Here is a 17,182-nt window from a genome sequence, read left to right as displayed (position 1 = left end):
TTTCTTTGCATTGTAAGGAAAAGCAAAGCATCAAAACTAAGTAGAAAGAACTGAGGCACTATTTATTAATATGCATAGTTCTGAGAGACATGTTACTTGTTGGCAGTCCTTTTTTTAAAAAATATATGTAGTCTGACTCTTATTTATACAAAGACCTATATTATCTTGTCAAAGTAAAGAAGAAGTATAAAATAATAGTTAATATGAAGTGATTTTGTACTGGAAGGCTCTCATAGAGAAGCTGCAGTACAGAAGGGAATTCAGGTCATTATCTCAGAAAAGATCTTTTCAATTATATGTATATAATTGAAAATTTACTTTACTTGCTTCTCGCTGAAGTTTCCATTCCATATGCACTTCTTGTCTCAGTGAAAACAATTACTTTAAACCATATCAGATAAATACTGCATGCTCACAAACATTACACTATTCATTACACCAAAACTAATTTCCTCATAAATGAGTGCATCACCCTAATTTTAACAAAATAAGATGCCTTCTCAAAGCCATAGGCAAATGATAAGCAGTGTCCAACACTTGCCTTCAGCTTACCCATTCAGAAGGAGGAGATGTTTACATCACTGAAAAGCAGAATGCACTGGCAAAATAAGAATTGGAACTAGTAAGATCAGGTGGATACTATTTTATTTCCTTCCTTGCTCTATTACAAATGAGCTTAAATATACCAAAGAACAGGATGTTGTGACACTTCAAGAACTTGCTTCTGTTCCCATTTAAGTCAATGGAAGAAAAATCCCATTAACCTAAAATAGGTAGGTTGAGACCTACCTAAATGACGAGAAACTTGTGACAGGGAGTACTTGGACAGGAAGGCCACCACATACTTGAGGCAAGGCATGTAGAAGGAAGCAAAGAGATGTCAGGACACAAAACTGTGGCTAGCCAGACAATGATGTGCAGAAGGGCTTCTTCTTAGAAGAACATGAACTATTAGAGAATCTGGCAGGAGTATAGACTATGATCTGGTATAAATCTATTTTGAAAGAAGTCTGCAACCAGTCCTCTCAAATTAGGGCAATGAATTTTAGGATGCAGTATGTGCACTACAATTAGGTTCAATAGAGGCTGAAGAAGTGGTCTGCATGAAGCACATGGTCTTCCTCCTATACATTTTCCAAACATGCTTTGAATATTGCAGAATGATGGGCATTTTATAACAAAAGGGGGCCAAACAGCAACTAAAAAGCTTGAAACTAGGGGTGGGGAGTGGAAGAGGTACTCATCAGCATTGGAGCTAGGAGGACCTAACAGATAAAGGAAACAGTTAAGGAAACTGAATTTTCCTTTATATACATAAATATTTAAAAGACCTTTCTGCAAGGATGTAAAGTAAAGGAGAAGGAGGAAGTGGTGTTTTGCCATTTGAGTCAGTGAAGAAGAAAGGTTACACTGCAAGTACAAACCTTATATATAGATTCTGTAGACAGAGGGTCAGATCATCAGCACAGCTAAAATATTATAGCCCTATGGGTATTTATAACAGAAATGATCTATCCCTAGGAATTCTTGACAAGTCATCCAGTCTATAGCCATTTTTAAATGTGACATAATCACTACATTATCCCACAAATCTGCAGTCTAAAAAAACAGCTGCAAAATCAGAAGCAGAGTTAGCATGGGGATCCTAAACCAGTAGTCTAATGAGCTAGAAGGAACCAAGTTACAAATTTCAAGATAAAGGGAACTTACTGGAAGGTAGCAGCTCTGGTATAAGCTCTTCTCCATTTTAGCTGTACAAATTCTTATTCTCTCTGTAGTTAACTCATTTTTTGTTTACTTTTTCCAGGTAACTTGTTTGATACGTGTGTGAAAACATCACAATTCTCTTGAGTATTCAACAACACAACACGAACATTACCCTTTCTAGACACAGAGCAAACATTTGCCCTTCAGTTTCTTCATAAGGGTTGATTAAACAAATAAAAGCTTCTGGACATAGGATCCACACTATGGGTCCTATCTTGCTTCAAACCAGTATTACTTCAAACCTGTCAATGCCCTTCTATAAAGAAATTTCCTTCTCTCTTAAAACTAAGTAGACACTACTTTTGTGGGAGGTAATCTCTACTCTTTTTTGTTGAGGACGAGCCAACTGCATAGCTAAGAATGCAATCATCATGGGACCAGAAGGACAGCAAGCAAAAAATAATAAAAAAAAAAAAAAAATCAAATTTGTGAGATTTCTGAAATACATGAGGAACCATCAAAACCAGCCACCATGGTGTCAAGGCAAGAGACAGTCAACAACAGCCTGTTGACTAGTTAGAAGTTCCAGATATTAAGCCCAGAGTTAGCTATTTCGGAGGCGGGTCTAAGATATTTACTTCTGCATCTCTTTTAACATCCTCATGAACAAAAAGAGATCAACAAGCCGAATGGCCTTTTCTCACTGGCACTCTACACATTTGTTTGTTGGGCCTTCTACCACCACCTCACTTCCAATCACCTGGCACCCATACTTATTTTTCACCACCCTTCCATCACACAAAAGAAGGAATCATTCCTTTAGCATGGCTAAAAAAGGATGCTTTGCCCCTACATAGATTTTGTGAAAAGCTATGAATTCAGCTGTTACAGCCAAGAGTGGCTACAGAGCCAAGAATTGTCATGATATTTCATTGACTGAAATCCTTGGAAATACATTATTTCACGGATTTTGGTATCAGTAATGGTATCACTGCAACCAGTTTAGAAGCTTCTGGTAACTTTAGAGACAGTCAAGAAATTGCTATTACTCATGATTCACACCAGTGCCTGAGACAGTAGAGATGCAGACAGCCACCCTCTTTTCCAACACTGAGAAACCTTTTTCAGCAGTTCTGTTACTGCCTGCAAATGTCTCTCCTTTCTGAATGCAAGAGGTCTATCCGGTCCTTCATAGGCTTAGAGGCTCAGCTTCAGGAAACATTTTTCCTGTGATTCTGGAGGTACAAGTTTTTTCCTAGTCTAAGGGACTTGCTTCTACTGTCTGGTGCCATCTGGAGACCAGCCTATCCCCAAGAGAGCAGTGGTTCCTGAATGTCCACAGGACCCAATGCTCACTGCAGCAGGAAGAGCTTCCCAAGTGATATATATGGAAGAACAGATTGACCATTTCTTTTGTCAGTCCTTCCTGTGAATACATTAAGGCAACCAAGAAGTAACCCAAACTTCACATAAACATGCTTAGCTATCATGGTGATCGACTGGATACGGAAATCTAAATAAAAGCATAAATTAAAGTAAGGATGGTGTCTGAAGTTCTGAAATATGGAGGAGAGCATGACATCTTACAGAACATCCTGGTAAATTTGTGAGTGACCATATCAGGAATTCACAGACAGGCATACATGCATTGCTGTAAAGAGCATACTTAATTGGGGCAGGGGGGAAGCACACCCCTTAAATTCATGTTTTGTTACTATTTGGATCTGGGTGAATTGTAAAAAAGCCTCTGTAAAAGGCACTTTTTAAAGCATGCAATAAATTTCAGAAACTTGAAAGGGCCATCTGGCCTAATATACCTGCCATCTTAGACACTTATCTCACTCCTACTTTCCTGCTCTTCCTCCCTGTCCCTCTTTAAACTTCATTCCCCTTTTTGTTTTCAGAAATAAAACTCTAGATATCTTCAGCATACTTACATTCTTTGTTTTAATATCACTTCCCACTAATGCCATTAGTTGAGTTATTATCATCTGCAATCAAATCTAAATCTTTATTTACTCCTAGTTAGAGAAACAGAAATTTCTGGCCAAGCTGTTCAAAAGCTGTTTCAGCCATCACATATGTTTAACTTTGAGCGGTTCTGCAGTCCTTCTGAAATGTCATTAGGGTATCACGTAAGCTGGTTCCGAAGGGGGTACTTACTTCCACCGATAACAAAAGGTGTTTTATTATTTATTAGCCATATTATGGTTTATTGCTTCTGTGCCATTACGAGTAGGAATGCTGCCTTAGTCACAGCATTAAAAAAAGAAGCCTGATTTTGGGAACAGTCTCAATGCTTTGGATGCAGCAGATCATCAAAGTTATTTCTAAATGGGATGCTCAGGGAGCACCTCAAAACTCCACTCTGAGTGCATGCCCCGGCTGTGGCTGTCCACGTACTGGCAAGACATGGTGTACACCCTCTTTTTTACACAAAAGAAAAACCCCGATCAGGTCAGAACACCTTCAACAATTAAATGTAATCTTCTGGCAATATTTTTGACAGTATTTATTGGAAATGCCAGTGCAAAAAAGATCTTCAAACCCCAAAATATTGGAAAGGGTTTTGCTGAAATGACTTCTTATTTTGAATTAGATTTTATTTCCTAAAGGAAAAAAAAAAAGTCAAAATTGTAATGAGGATTATTTGGTGCTGTTATTAACATGTTGAAATTTTATGACTGAACTGGAAACACATTTTTAGAAATGTCACTCCTCAGTTTATCTCTCTCACACAGTAAATAAACAGGAGTAAGAGTATGGTCATTGATAGTCTACTCCTCTACTCCTCCTCCTTCTATTGCTCCACGATTTACTCCTATCCTCAGATATACATAAAACAGAGAACCTGTATGCTTCAGCCTTATGCATGTGTGTTCTTTTTCTCTCATATACAGTCCTAGTATTTTCTTCAGTGATACATCAAGCAACCTGTGTATTAACTCTCAGGAAGATTTCTTAATTCATGCTAACAAATGTGTTCTTCCCCTGAACTTAATAACTTACGGAATAAGTGTATTTCTTGCATCTTAAAAACCATGGATTTCCTTTCATGTACATCAGATTCTAAAAGCTACAACAATCTGCAGACAAATTAATAGGTTTATGGCATAAAGCATGGTCAGCCTATCACTAACTACTAACCCCATTAACTCAGTTCTCAGTGTCTACAATTATAACAATCGTTTCTACTTTATAGTTCATAATCCTTAGCCTGAATTGTAATTTAATAAGAAAATCTCCATGTGTGCTATATTAATTTAATTTCAGTCTTACCATAGTTGTCTCTTGAATTGACCCAAAGCTGTTAATGAAGATGTTGACTGCAACATCAACTGGAATTCCTTTAAAAAAAGAATAAAATTTCTAGTGAACTGCACAATCCAGTAAACGTTCATTTAAAGCTCCTTTATACTGGTATCACAATGTGAAATGATTTTTATAGGGTCATACAACTTTATCTTTTCAAGTTAGTATATAAAGTTTTCAAAAGGTGTGGATTAATCTATTTCCATTGAAAGCCAATAGAAATCATAAAAACTCTTCAACCTAGCGATAAGAAAATTGAAAAAAATAATACTCTTAGTCCAGAGTGCTGAGCTTAAAGCATTTCACAGATCATAAATTTGAGCAATTTTCAAATTCCATGATTTTCTGTTATCACAGAAAGCACAATCCAGTATTACTTTTTCACACAATGTAATGGATAGAGGCAATTCACATTTCTAGTAGCAGACACATTTAACGGTCAAGGTCATAATGATGATCTATCATCCCAAATTACCTGTTTATTACTTATGATGAGACATTTACTTATATTGTAAGAGTACACTTCTTTGTGCAAGTCAAGTACATAACTGTAAAGTATGAATACAGGCAGCTAAAAATTGTTGCATGCATTTTTCACAACTATCTAGCGTAGCTGCTGCAAGAGAGCTGGTAAGCTGCTCCCTTTTGCAATGGTTACTAATTTGCCAAGAAAAACTTCTAGAAGCCAGCAGCTGGGAAGATATTAAGATGACCTGGATTTTTTCCTCTTTTCCACAGCCAGGATTCCCGTAGCTGAAGAGGGATGGTGTGACAGCTGCTACATCTGCCCTCTGTCACCCTGCGGGAACTGACTGGCAATCATTTAATCTGGTGTTAGCAGAGAGTTATCACGACGCAGGGAGAAGTGGCCTGGTGGTTGTGAGAACTAATTATGGTCCACTAGTTTTATTCCAGCACCTGTATGTTGAGAGTGCCAGTATACACCCTAGATGCATGTATCTGATCTCATTTACACTGTTACAAATACTTAATTCAGTGGGTTTATTCCTATTTTCAGCAATAAAAGAGATATACAAATATATGAAGACTATTTTGACAGAGTAAGCAAATACAGTACAAAGTAATGTATGCCGCAGCTAATAGTTTGCTTGTCTGCATAAAATATTTCAGTGTACATTTAAGACATAAATTTAAACTCTTTTTCTTGGTTCACCAGAAAATCACAAAGATAAAGTTTCACTTTTTTCAGTTAGAACAGTTTGTGGGGTTTTTCTTAAACTAGATCAGTTAAGTGTGATGCTTTTGGTTATGCAATAAGCATAATACTTTCTTTAGTGCCTGATGCATGTGACAGCACCCACCACATCACTAATAGACAAGAGTGTGCTGTCTCTTCCAGATTTGAATAGCAAGTGCTGTCCAAGAAAATCACTCATGTGTGATGAACATTTTAACATGAGCAAACCACTTGTCAGAAAATGTTCTTTTTCTTCCACCTCCCTGTGAGTTAACATTACATGTCCTCCCTTTTCCTTCTGTCTTGATTCTTACCAGACTGCCAGCAGGGTCTGGTAAATATAAAGAAATCTGCAACATGCTTTGCGATTACAAGCTGATCATGCTGAAGAACAGGTAGAGCAGAGGCTGGACGTTTATTCTTTGTGACAAAGCTCAGTGCTGAAAACATATAAATATGATTCTACAGAGAATAAGAAAGAAGCAGGACACTTGCTGAGAACTGAGTTTAACACATTCATAAAGCCTAGTTAAACAGAACATCTGAAAAAGCACAATAAAGATTATAGATTTCCAATTTTCTCATACTACTGATATGCATGTTAAAATATCTCTTAATGTACATATAATTAAATGTAAGTTTTAAAATGAAAGAACTGACTTATGTAAACGGCAGTGTCTGTAATGTAAGAAAATTGTCAATGCCTTTTTCCAGCAGGGAAATAGTCTAATTCCTGGAAAGTGTAATTTACAGCTGTATGAGTTGTTAGAGGTTTTGCAAAGAATATGTATTCCGTCCTTTTCTGCATATGTAAGGAAATCACATTTGCCTACATGGATTCCTACAACATTTGACTACCAGGGAGATGTTTCAAAGTCAGAGAATGCATTTAAATTTATTACCTATTTGAAATCCCAAAGTGTGTATGCTGTATTACTAACATACCCTTAAAGGATTTAAGAACTGCATGGTTTCCAAGTAGTGATACTATAGATCCCAATTTTTATAAAGTCATCTTAAAGGATGTCTATAGAGAATTTTGATGTTTTAAAATACTGTAAAGCAGAGATACTACTAAAGTCTAACTAAAATGTAGGGATAAAAGACATTTTAAAAATTTATTCCATAAAATCTAATTCTACTTTGAAAATTTTTTTAACAAAATAATTGTAGAAGTAGTAATAATAATAATAAAGCATCATATACTATTATGATCATGAAATCCTAACGTATTACCTTTCAGCTCAAAAGGGTAAATATCTTCTACAGTTTCAGACTATCTAGGGAAATTTCCATTTAAAAAAAAAACAAGCAGAAAGGTTGTGAATATTATCTCTATATAAATTTTCTGTGTGTGGAAAGAGCAAAAGTTAAATTCCAAACATTAAAAAAAAGGCTGAAATATCTGACAAACCTTTGAAATTAGGCCTTATCCTGGGATCATAACTGAGCAATAGCCTATTCAAGATATTGCTGGTAGAATTAACAGGCACTCTTGCAAGGTCTTCAGCTGATTGCTGGCTGTAAAAAAAAGTGCATTAGTTACTACAAAGACAGAAACAACTGTGTGCTTAAACTTAAGTCATTTTAAAGTAATGCCATAAATGCCATTTCATGAGCAAAATACATGCAGTATTTTCAGGTTCCACACTGTAAAGTCTTCCTTTCCCTGTGATGTTTCAGTATTTTTCAAGAAACTATAGTAAATGAAAAAGCTCTACTATATATTCTCAACTGTAAGCTTGGCAGTAAATAGACTGCAATTCACTAATTGTTCCCTTCTCTCCTAATATAAATATCCAGAGGAACATGACTTTTTCCTTTGCAGAAAGCAGCCACCTGAACTATTTTTAGCGTCTGTCAGATTAGGAACATAAGTAAACTGACAGGCACTTCGTAGGTGCCAACCATGTGGAGGCTTTTGGCAGTCTCCTGCTCTCACATGCCAGCGCCAGCTATTCCACCAAGAGCTGGAGCCATTGCATAATCTCATTGTCAAGTGCTCATAAAAGCTTTGTTACAGAAAATGAGGCCTTGGACCTTCCTCTGGTTCTACAGGGCGAATGTAAACATTTCCATTCACCTTCTTGCTGCTGCGTTGGGTGTAAATTAAAACTATTGCTTAAATTAAAAAGAACCCGCAACAGGTAAATGTAACTACAAGAGTAACATGAAATTGAGTGTAATAAGAAGCAGTGAGGGTGGATCAGCCCCCACCCCATGTACTTCAAGCACCTAGCAGGCTGATAATGTCATGTAAATTAATTTATATGTTGTCTGTAGAACCTGTCCAGTGATGTTTTCCAGTTTTAAATCCTGTCTTGTAAACACTTTTCCATCCATTTTATGATGACTACTTTGCTGACTTTCTGTCATTATAATTTAGTAACCAAGATACCGTGTAAAAATGACAAATGCCCTACAGAGGCATAAGTCATATGCATCAACACTTGCACCTTTAGCAAACAATTGTATGAACATATTTTAAAAAAGATCCAGTTTATTTCCTAAATGGTTTCCATAATCAGTATCAGCTGCCATTGCCTCCTTTACCCTGCTTAATTTCTTTTTTTCATTATTCTTTCCCATAGTAATGTCATCTTGACAGACCTATGAGTTATTCTTTATAACACTGCGGTTCACTGCTAGTTTTCTTGTCATCCTTCAGTTTCCTTCATGTCTTCTGGAACTTCTGCATTATTCAAACATTTGTTGAAGAAATTATTAACTCTGCAAAAGGGTTATGGACAATTTAAAAAAAAAAATTATATGAACGTATCAGAGCTCCTGACTTTAATCAGTCCAACTGTAGTAGCTCCTGTCCAGCACCTTCCTTATCGACTACTGGGAAATTAATTAATTAATAAATAACTGTCACCATTGCATGATATCACTATTTGATTAAAAACTGGAGACCAGATCCTAGCCCTTGCAGAGCTTTTATAAATAACCCCACCTTTAAAATCAACTGTTTTAACTCAAACCATAAAGGAAACAGGAGCAATTGAACAAGATCTGCTGACTTGGTAGCTCTTTCTATACCTTCACAATGAGATTTAATCTCCTCATTTAACATTTAACAGATAAAATGTTTATAAATAAAACTATGAAGGAGTTGCCTATTATTAAAAAACCCATCAACCATTTACGATAACATAACTGCATTTTATTCTATCATAGTCTCCTTGATAGCCTTTGAGCAGGTTATCCTTCAGAAACAAAATAATCAGATTTCTGTTTTCTGTATTGCATTCAGGATATTTCTGAAATCTAAAGCTGCATACCTGTTTAACCACTTGCTTGTATTCCCTTGACATCATTAATGAGGGAGAAAAGTATGTCTAAACTCCGCTACAACAGCAAAAAAATACTCAACCCTCAGACTACTCACCAGACATTATCAGGATTACTATGAATTCTCAAGGCTACACAAAGATGTAGCTACTAAAAAGTGTGTATCTATGAGTGTAGCTTAAACAGTAACAAACAAGATGAGAAAAAATTGAGGAGTAGTATTAAATGGCTGGCTGCAGTATATAATTCCCCACCCGCCTCTTGCAAACCCACTAAAATCTCTGTGACATTTAATGACCACATAAGTGAACTACTTGTTCTATCAGAACTTATCCAGAGATAAATGGTCCACTAATAACACAAGGCATTTTTAACTTTTAGTAACATATGTTAACTTCCACTAGTATGTCCTCATTCCTCTGCTAATATAATATTAGAGTGATTAAATAGCAATAGGTGTTCTAACCCTTTTGAATAATTGATAAATTCACCTTCAAACAATTCTCCCAGGATTGTGTTTATAGCTTTTATATTTGACTTGGTTTGGATCATTATGCAAAAGAACTAATTTATTTCTGTAATTTTGAGATTTGTGTTCAGATTTCAGCAATGATCTTTACCAATGAACAGGTTGCCACAGAAATACCATAAACTGGCTTTGTATGCTTTTTTTTGCAGTTACCACTAACTGGACAATAGGAAAACATGAAGTTAAATGTTAAGATTCTTTTCCATTTTGTAGCAGGAACAAGAGAGAAAAGAATATTCATTTAACTATTAAAAAGGCAAGCAACACTCTGAACACCATACTGTATCTGATACAAAAAGACTGAAGGCACTGCTTCCTTGCAAGTCACACAACTTCTGAAACATCTGCATCAGATGCCTACAGAAATTATATATGTAAAAGGAGGGTTTCCTTAACACAACCAATAGGGTTTCCTTCTAAATCATATATGGCCAGTATTAATGGAGTATCAAAACAAGACCAAAAAACAACCAATGAGCAAACTTATATCCTATTTTTTTAACTTTCTGCTATGGATTATACAAAGAAGTTCATTAACTAGTGATGATGATAATCTGAACCACACAGGATAACATCGACACATAAGTTAAATACAGATGCTCATAAAATGCAATGACAAAAAGAGGCAATAAAGTCTGAGAAATTAAATGAGTGAGCATCAAACAGCAAAAGAAAGCCAAATACAGCTGATGGGTTTATTTGTCTCTTCAAGTAAGAGGAATAAGACAGTTTTGTGAGATCTGAGTTGCACTGCAGAAGTATGTTAATATAAACATCTGTTCAGGCTGTTTGTTCAGAAGTCATCATGAATTAGGCAAAGAAGATTCACTGCACTGGGAAGACTGTGATGGGATGAAGAACAGGTGGCAGCACTGCTTTCTGGTAAAGAACATCTTGATCACATCTTCCGTAAGTTGTTGGGTAGTGTTTTGAACTTATACAACTGTATACACACATTTATCCTCATGTATATAAAAAGTGAAATACAACAACATTGGCTGTTTTGAGTTGGGAGAAGCAGCACAGAGTCAGTAACTGCTATTTTTTAAAGGTGACTTTGAATTAAGTGTTTGGAATAGATACTGGAGAAAAACCTCTGCTGAGTATCAGTTATATTTTCACTGTGGTCTTTTGCACCATGCTGTCATTGAACTACCGTCATTGAATAGCACTCGTGGGACTAAACATCATCACAAGGACTGGATTTCTTTCAGAGAGCCTTGCTGATCAAAATGCCTAAATTTCACCTGCAAATCAATAAATCATATTTGTAGGTTTTGATGAGTTAAGAGGTTATGCCACTTTCAGAGTGATAGATGAGCAGAATGACTTAACAAAACAGTGAATGGGATGGGTTAGGTGCTTGGAGAAACAAGCTGGGACCATTAAGATATTTACCTAAAGCCACTATCTCCCCTGCTTAATTGGCCATTCTGGAATGAACTAATGACAGGAAAATGTGTAGACTACATAAGAGAAAAAAGATGAGATCCCGCTTCCTAAAAGAAGCAGTACTTCAATTTGCTAAAGGCTGTCTGATTCCCATGTAACAACACCCACATCAAGTGAGGCATTACCACTTCCTCTTATTCAACCTACAATTTTCACATTTGTGAAAAGCTGATAACTAGCCTCAGATTTCCCTTAGATCTCCACCAGCTGTAGCATGCATCATAATTTTAATACACTTATTAACTTACGTTGAATGTACGTTGAGCTGCTGGAAAGCATTAGGAAATGGAAATGCAGCAGCATTCTTCACAGTAATTGCTGAGTTCTAATCAAGAAATGGTGAATACTAAGCAAAGGGTAAAGAAACAAAAGTCTCACAGTTGCTATAAAGGGAATTTAAAAGCAAGTAATAGTAAAGCTAGAAATTGCCTTAACAAGAACTTTGTCTAAATAAATTTTGAAAAAAAAACCCACAAAAAACCCAAACCCAAAGTATGTTTTCTCTTTTTCTGAAAAAAGACAAAAACCCCAGCATTCTCAAAAGTGTCCTCACTTCTACAAACAGTATCCTCAAAAGCCAGAAAGAAAACAAAGTACAGTTAATTTTTTGGCATAACATCTCTGTGTGATATGACTGGCCCCTCTCCAGTCTTTGGGAGGTTACTTCTGGTATCATTGGTGAATAAAAGCATGACTTGAAATACTGTACTTCACAAGATATGCAGTAAGGTGTCCATCTCCTCTTCTACTACAGCTCTACACATTTTACCACTGCCTTTGAAGAACATCATAAACATTTTCAATTGATGGCAATGGATAATTATTTTCGTAATTCACTAATCAAAACCCAGAAGCTTAGATAAGCAGATATAGATGGCAAAAGGAAGAATGTATTACACTCGGTGAAATTTATTTAACTTCCTTAGGTTTGTGTTAAGCAAATGTGTCAGAAGAGATTATATCTCTATGGGTTACCATGACATTTAGTCTCTCAGAGCTCACTGAAGTTACATGGAGTCCTTATCACATGCAGTGCTACAGGAGGATGACTGGAGACAAGAATATAAACAATATTCTACACAAGTGGGAATGAGAAATTTTGCTGTTGTATTAATTCACCTATTACCCTGATCCCTAGTCTTAAGATCCCATTATGCTGAAGAATCTCTAATTTTAGAAGAGAACATGAATACACTTTTTACTTACGGCATGACAATCAGGAAAAAAAAAAGGCACATCACAGGGACGTATTCACACGCTGTTTTATAATACACTGCAGTCCAGAGAGTAAAGGTAGCATGCTTATTCTGTTGTTGGTGCTTGCTTAGAGTGCATAGCTTGGATAATCTAGCATCAAGCTTTGCCTTTGCATAGTTTAGATTACTGTCTGACAGATAAAAATATATATTCCAACTCACACTGTTCAGTTATCTCCAGTGAAATTTCCTATATAATGTTGAAAAAACAGATTTTAGTACAGTGTATCTAATCTATGTAATGGAAACTGATATTTTAGTCATGTATCACAGCAGTGTATATCTGAGAATGATAAAAAATAAATTTTGGGAAACACAGTATCTGTCATCTCACCATATATTGCACATACTATTTCCCTGATATAAACTATCAGTGTTCTGATTTGCAGCCATTTGATTTTCTGAGTGCAATAACTCAAAACATACGAACAGGTTAATACAAATCAACTAGATACTATATAATTCTTCTGAGCTCTCTCTATGATCTCTCGTATGCCTAATAGCTACATTTTCAGACTGTACCGGGTGACATCTCTATTACTAGGAAGAATAATTAAGATGCCCCCAATGCAAAGTGATATCACTCAAATTACATTAAAACTATGGAACTCCGAGTAACTGTTTATGTGTCCTCACAAAGGCAGTTAATTGCTAAACACCTAAAATTAGATATGTAACTTCAGTGCCTAATTTTGGAGGTAATGCAGTGTGGTGAACAAAGAGAAAGGTTCCTTCATAACAGAATTTGAAACCCAGATTGGGCACCCTGAATTGTGGTGATGAAATAAATCATCTTTCATCTCCTACTGTAGACAGACCAAAGAGCATAGTCTCCTAATGTGGGCATGTAAGTAATCTTCCTGAAGTTGGGTGGTGTGAATAACTCAGCTAGTGTCACTACTTCAGACCTTGTCGATCAGAAACCTCTAAGTCTCGCTTTGGCTTCACATTCAACATTGCCAGGGTTGGACACCTTAGGGATTGTTTATATGGTAATCTGAAGTGCCTTCTTATTATTCCCTAAGCTTGAGAAAAGCAAACTGATTCATCTGCCCACCACAGAGACGACAGCCCCCAAACCAGTAGAACCAGGTTAGTGTGGTACTTCATGCAGCCTGACTAGTACTGCTCACAGCAAGCTAACCGCGCTGCCATGTCTTAAAATTAGCTTGTTTGCTCCTAGATGAGGCATGGCTGTGGCCTACTGAAGTCACCACTTAAGTAACCCTTGCGCATAATGAGCATCCTGTTGTGTCCTGGTATCATGCACAGACATGAAAGATGATCAGCATCCAGATGTTTAAGCAGAACTACAGACATTTTGAAAATAATTTATCTACGTCAATTCCTTGTCCCAGTCCTTTTTGCAAATGCAAATTGCAAAAGTACTGAGACAATACATGGATCTTAGAAAATTCTAACCACCTTGTATGGTGGTATAAGTGGAGGTATAAGTGGAGATACATTCTATATAATTTGTCTTTCAAAGATCCATTTAGTGGAGCTGAGAACAGAATTTAGTCCTATGGTTCTCCTTGCGCTTAGATTTAGGGGGTGTAATTTTCTCAGTCTGGAGGTTGCATATGAAATACAAAGTCTGTAACTTTACTGCACAAGTGTAGTGTCTCATCACTAGTGTTCAGAATGGAGTAAACAGTGCCAACTCAGAGGGAGAATTACTGAACAAGAACCAGCTTACCATGCTTAATTACTGTTTTACAAGAGAACTTAGGTTTCGCTTATACACCTTTATCTTTTACTCCCCAGCACATCTATCCACTCTGAAAACAAATTCCCAAACCTCCTGGAATGTGTCCCTATCTGTCCAGGATCACAGCTTTCCATGAGAGTTACATGCTACAGAATAATTAAACTAAATGCTGTTACTATGGGGCAAAAGAATTTTTATAGGAACCAGACCTGGCCTCTGCAATGTACTTATCTTCAGGATGACTGTGAGATGTAACTGCCTCCACAACCAAATTCAGGCTTTTCTTTCAACTCCATTCCATCTTCTCCCACAAACTGTATCAACCCTCCCATCATACCTACAAATGAAAACATTCACAAACTATCAACAGTGTCTTCTAAAAGATGGGAATGAAGAGCTGATTCCACTTTCCTACCATGTACGTTTTGGGCATGATCACATACTACAGCTAGAGATGCCATGTATACCCAAACACTTTAAAAAGTCCTTGTCCATGGGAAGGTGGAGAGATTCCAAAATACAACATACACTTGGAACTTCTACTTTAATCATATATAAGAAGAGCATATCAGAAGCTGACAGTTAACCAAAAGAAATTTTAGGACAGGCTTTCATACAACTCCCCGTTTTAAACACTTCAAAGGTTTTTTTCCCTAGTTACACTGCCTTTTGTTGTTATTTTTAAAAGAAGCTGTTTATTGAACCTTGGCATCTGTGACCTTTCTAAGCTTCTGCCCTGGCAGATGGCACAAGCCATGTTTTCTGGAGGGCTTAGAGGGCCATTTCACAGTTTCCGACGTAGCTGATATGCTTTACTGAATACAAGCCAAAATATGAATTGTATTCCTGCTTTGTGGGTAAAAAAAGTCTCTATTGATATTATACAGCATTTAGTTAATCATCTACATGGACATAAATCTCCATGTGGAAAAATGCATAAAAGTGAGAAAGGACACTCTTTTAGAAGCACAGTCTTGATATCCAGACAAAAGAATTAGATTTGGTGATTGAGGTTACACCCTTAGCATTGCCATAGCATTAGAGATGCTGTGGGATCTTCAGAAATGAACATTGTGCAAGTGAACAGCTGTGTCATACTAAAACTATAATTAACAGGCTTAGTTGTGATCACGAGCACAGTTGTAACTGATTTTGTCAGCTGCTGTCTGACACTCTTACATCTCACTGCCTTCTATAACACTGTCATAACCAAACTTCCCTTTCCTTATCATTTCCTTTATCTAGAGATCTTGCAAATAGTTTTGAGTAGAGACCTTCTGGGCTACTATGAATTGCAGGGATAATAGAAGCTCACACATAAAATAAATAACTGAAGTATTTATCATGATGTAACATAAGGAAAAACATTTTTCATCAGTGGTCTTAGAAAAAGTCACAGCTAAGTCTCCAACACGTTTCCCAGAAACAGGTATTACGAGGAATTGCAAAGAAGTTAATAAGAAGTAACAGAGGTAATATAGCTGATGGGTAGTCTACAATCAAGAAAGAGATCAAGTGACTAAATCCATCTGAAGCTATATCGAAATCACCTGTGTTCAGTACAGCAAATTTCAAAATAAGCTTTGTAAACAGAAGACTATAATTCACAAAACTGAATTTTTTTCTTGAAAAGTTGGACCTGTTCGGGGAGGGGGGTATATTTTCTATGGAGACAAAAGGCAAGAGTTTTGTTACACTAAAGCTTTATATTTTATTGCACTATCTTATTGCATCTGTCAAAGCCAGCTTCTCAGATTTATGCTGCAATACTCCCTATTATAGGATTTTAGGCCTAATATATCTATTTTGTTGTTAATCAACAAACATTCAGGAATCAGACACAAGTATAACTTACTCTATGTTTCATTTGGAAAGCCTGAGGTTAGAAAGAAAATGATCTAAATGTAAGATGTGTAATCTTACATCTGTTCTGAGCAAGCATTAAATCAAAACAAGAACCAAGTGATTAAGCATCAGCTTCATGAAATCCCTTGATAAAAAAGCTGGGAAAACCGGTTTCAGTAATAAATGAAAATAAGATGGTCAATCAAGCCACTATGACACAATGAACTTAGAAATACAGCATTATGAATAATCACAAGTGAGAGGTTTTGCTCTAAGATACGAAATAGAATTTTCCTAATTGAAGGTAGCAAATATCTGTTTATGAGACAATAATGAACTTTTTACGGGGTTCCTAATCAGCTTGTTTTCAGCTTATTCTACTAGTAGTTAATTTCATGCCAGAGGGGCACATTTGGATAAAGGTTTGTATTCTGGAGAGCCGTAAAAGGAAAAGTTCAAGTATGCTCAGTTTTCATGCAAACAAATTCATGCTAAAGTTCCAAACCAGTCTTATAACCATCCATTTCTTAACATCAAACTAAGGAACTCAAGCAGTAACATCAGATTCAGCATAAATCTTTACCTGGAAAATTATTTGCATACATTTGAATTTCATTATAAAGTTTGTAAAGAGAAGACTGTTCCTCACATAATTTCTAGTAGGGTTTTTTTTGTTCTCATGAGGAGGTAAAATCTGGCTTTTCACATGTTGTAAGGAAACAAAAGACAATAATTTGTTACAATTAAGCTTTAAATTTTATTGCACCAGTAACCAATGCAAATTAAAGACAGATTAGGATTTTAACTTATAAATGTATGTTTTCATTAGGAATTTGTACCATTCAATTTTATAAATCACAGAATCACAGAATCACAGA

General features: G+C 36.2%; 1 protein-coding gene across 1 annotated transcript in view; it reads right to left on the bottom strand.

Moving 5' to 3' along the window:
- The window catches only part of GLRB (glycine receptor, beta), a 33,425-nt gene extending 25,682 nt beyond the window's left edge, over window positions 1–7,743 (bottom strand). Inside the window, exons 1-2 of the mRNA XM_010291261.1 lie at window positions 7,632–7,743; window positions 4,987–5,054 (exon numbers count right to left, since the gene is read on the bottom strand). Coding sequence (XP_010289563.1) covers window positions 4,987–4,989 — 3 coding nt within the window. The 5' untranslated portion in view covers window positions 4,990–5,054; window positions 7,632–7,743. The remainder of the gene's footprint in view (window positions 1–4,986; window positions 5,055–7,631) is intronic.
- Window positions 7,744–17,182: the final 9,439 nt, after the last annotated feature.

Source organism: Phaethon lepturus, unplaced genomic scaffold (assembly GCF_000687285.1).
Source record: "Phaethon lepturus isolate BGI_N335 unplaced genomic scaffold, ASM68728v1 scaffold13397, whole genome shotgun sequence".
NCBI lineage: Eukaryota > Metazoa > Chordata > Aves > Phaethontiformes > Phaethontidae > Phaethon > Phaethon lepturus.
Note: the sequence above shows the minus strand (reverse complement) of the source record. Positions and strands in the feature narration are given on the sequence as shown.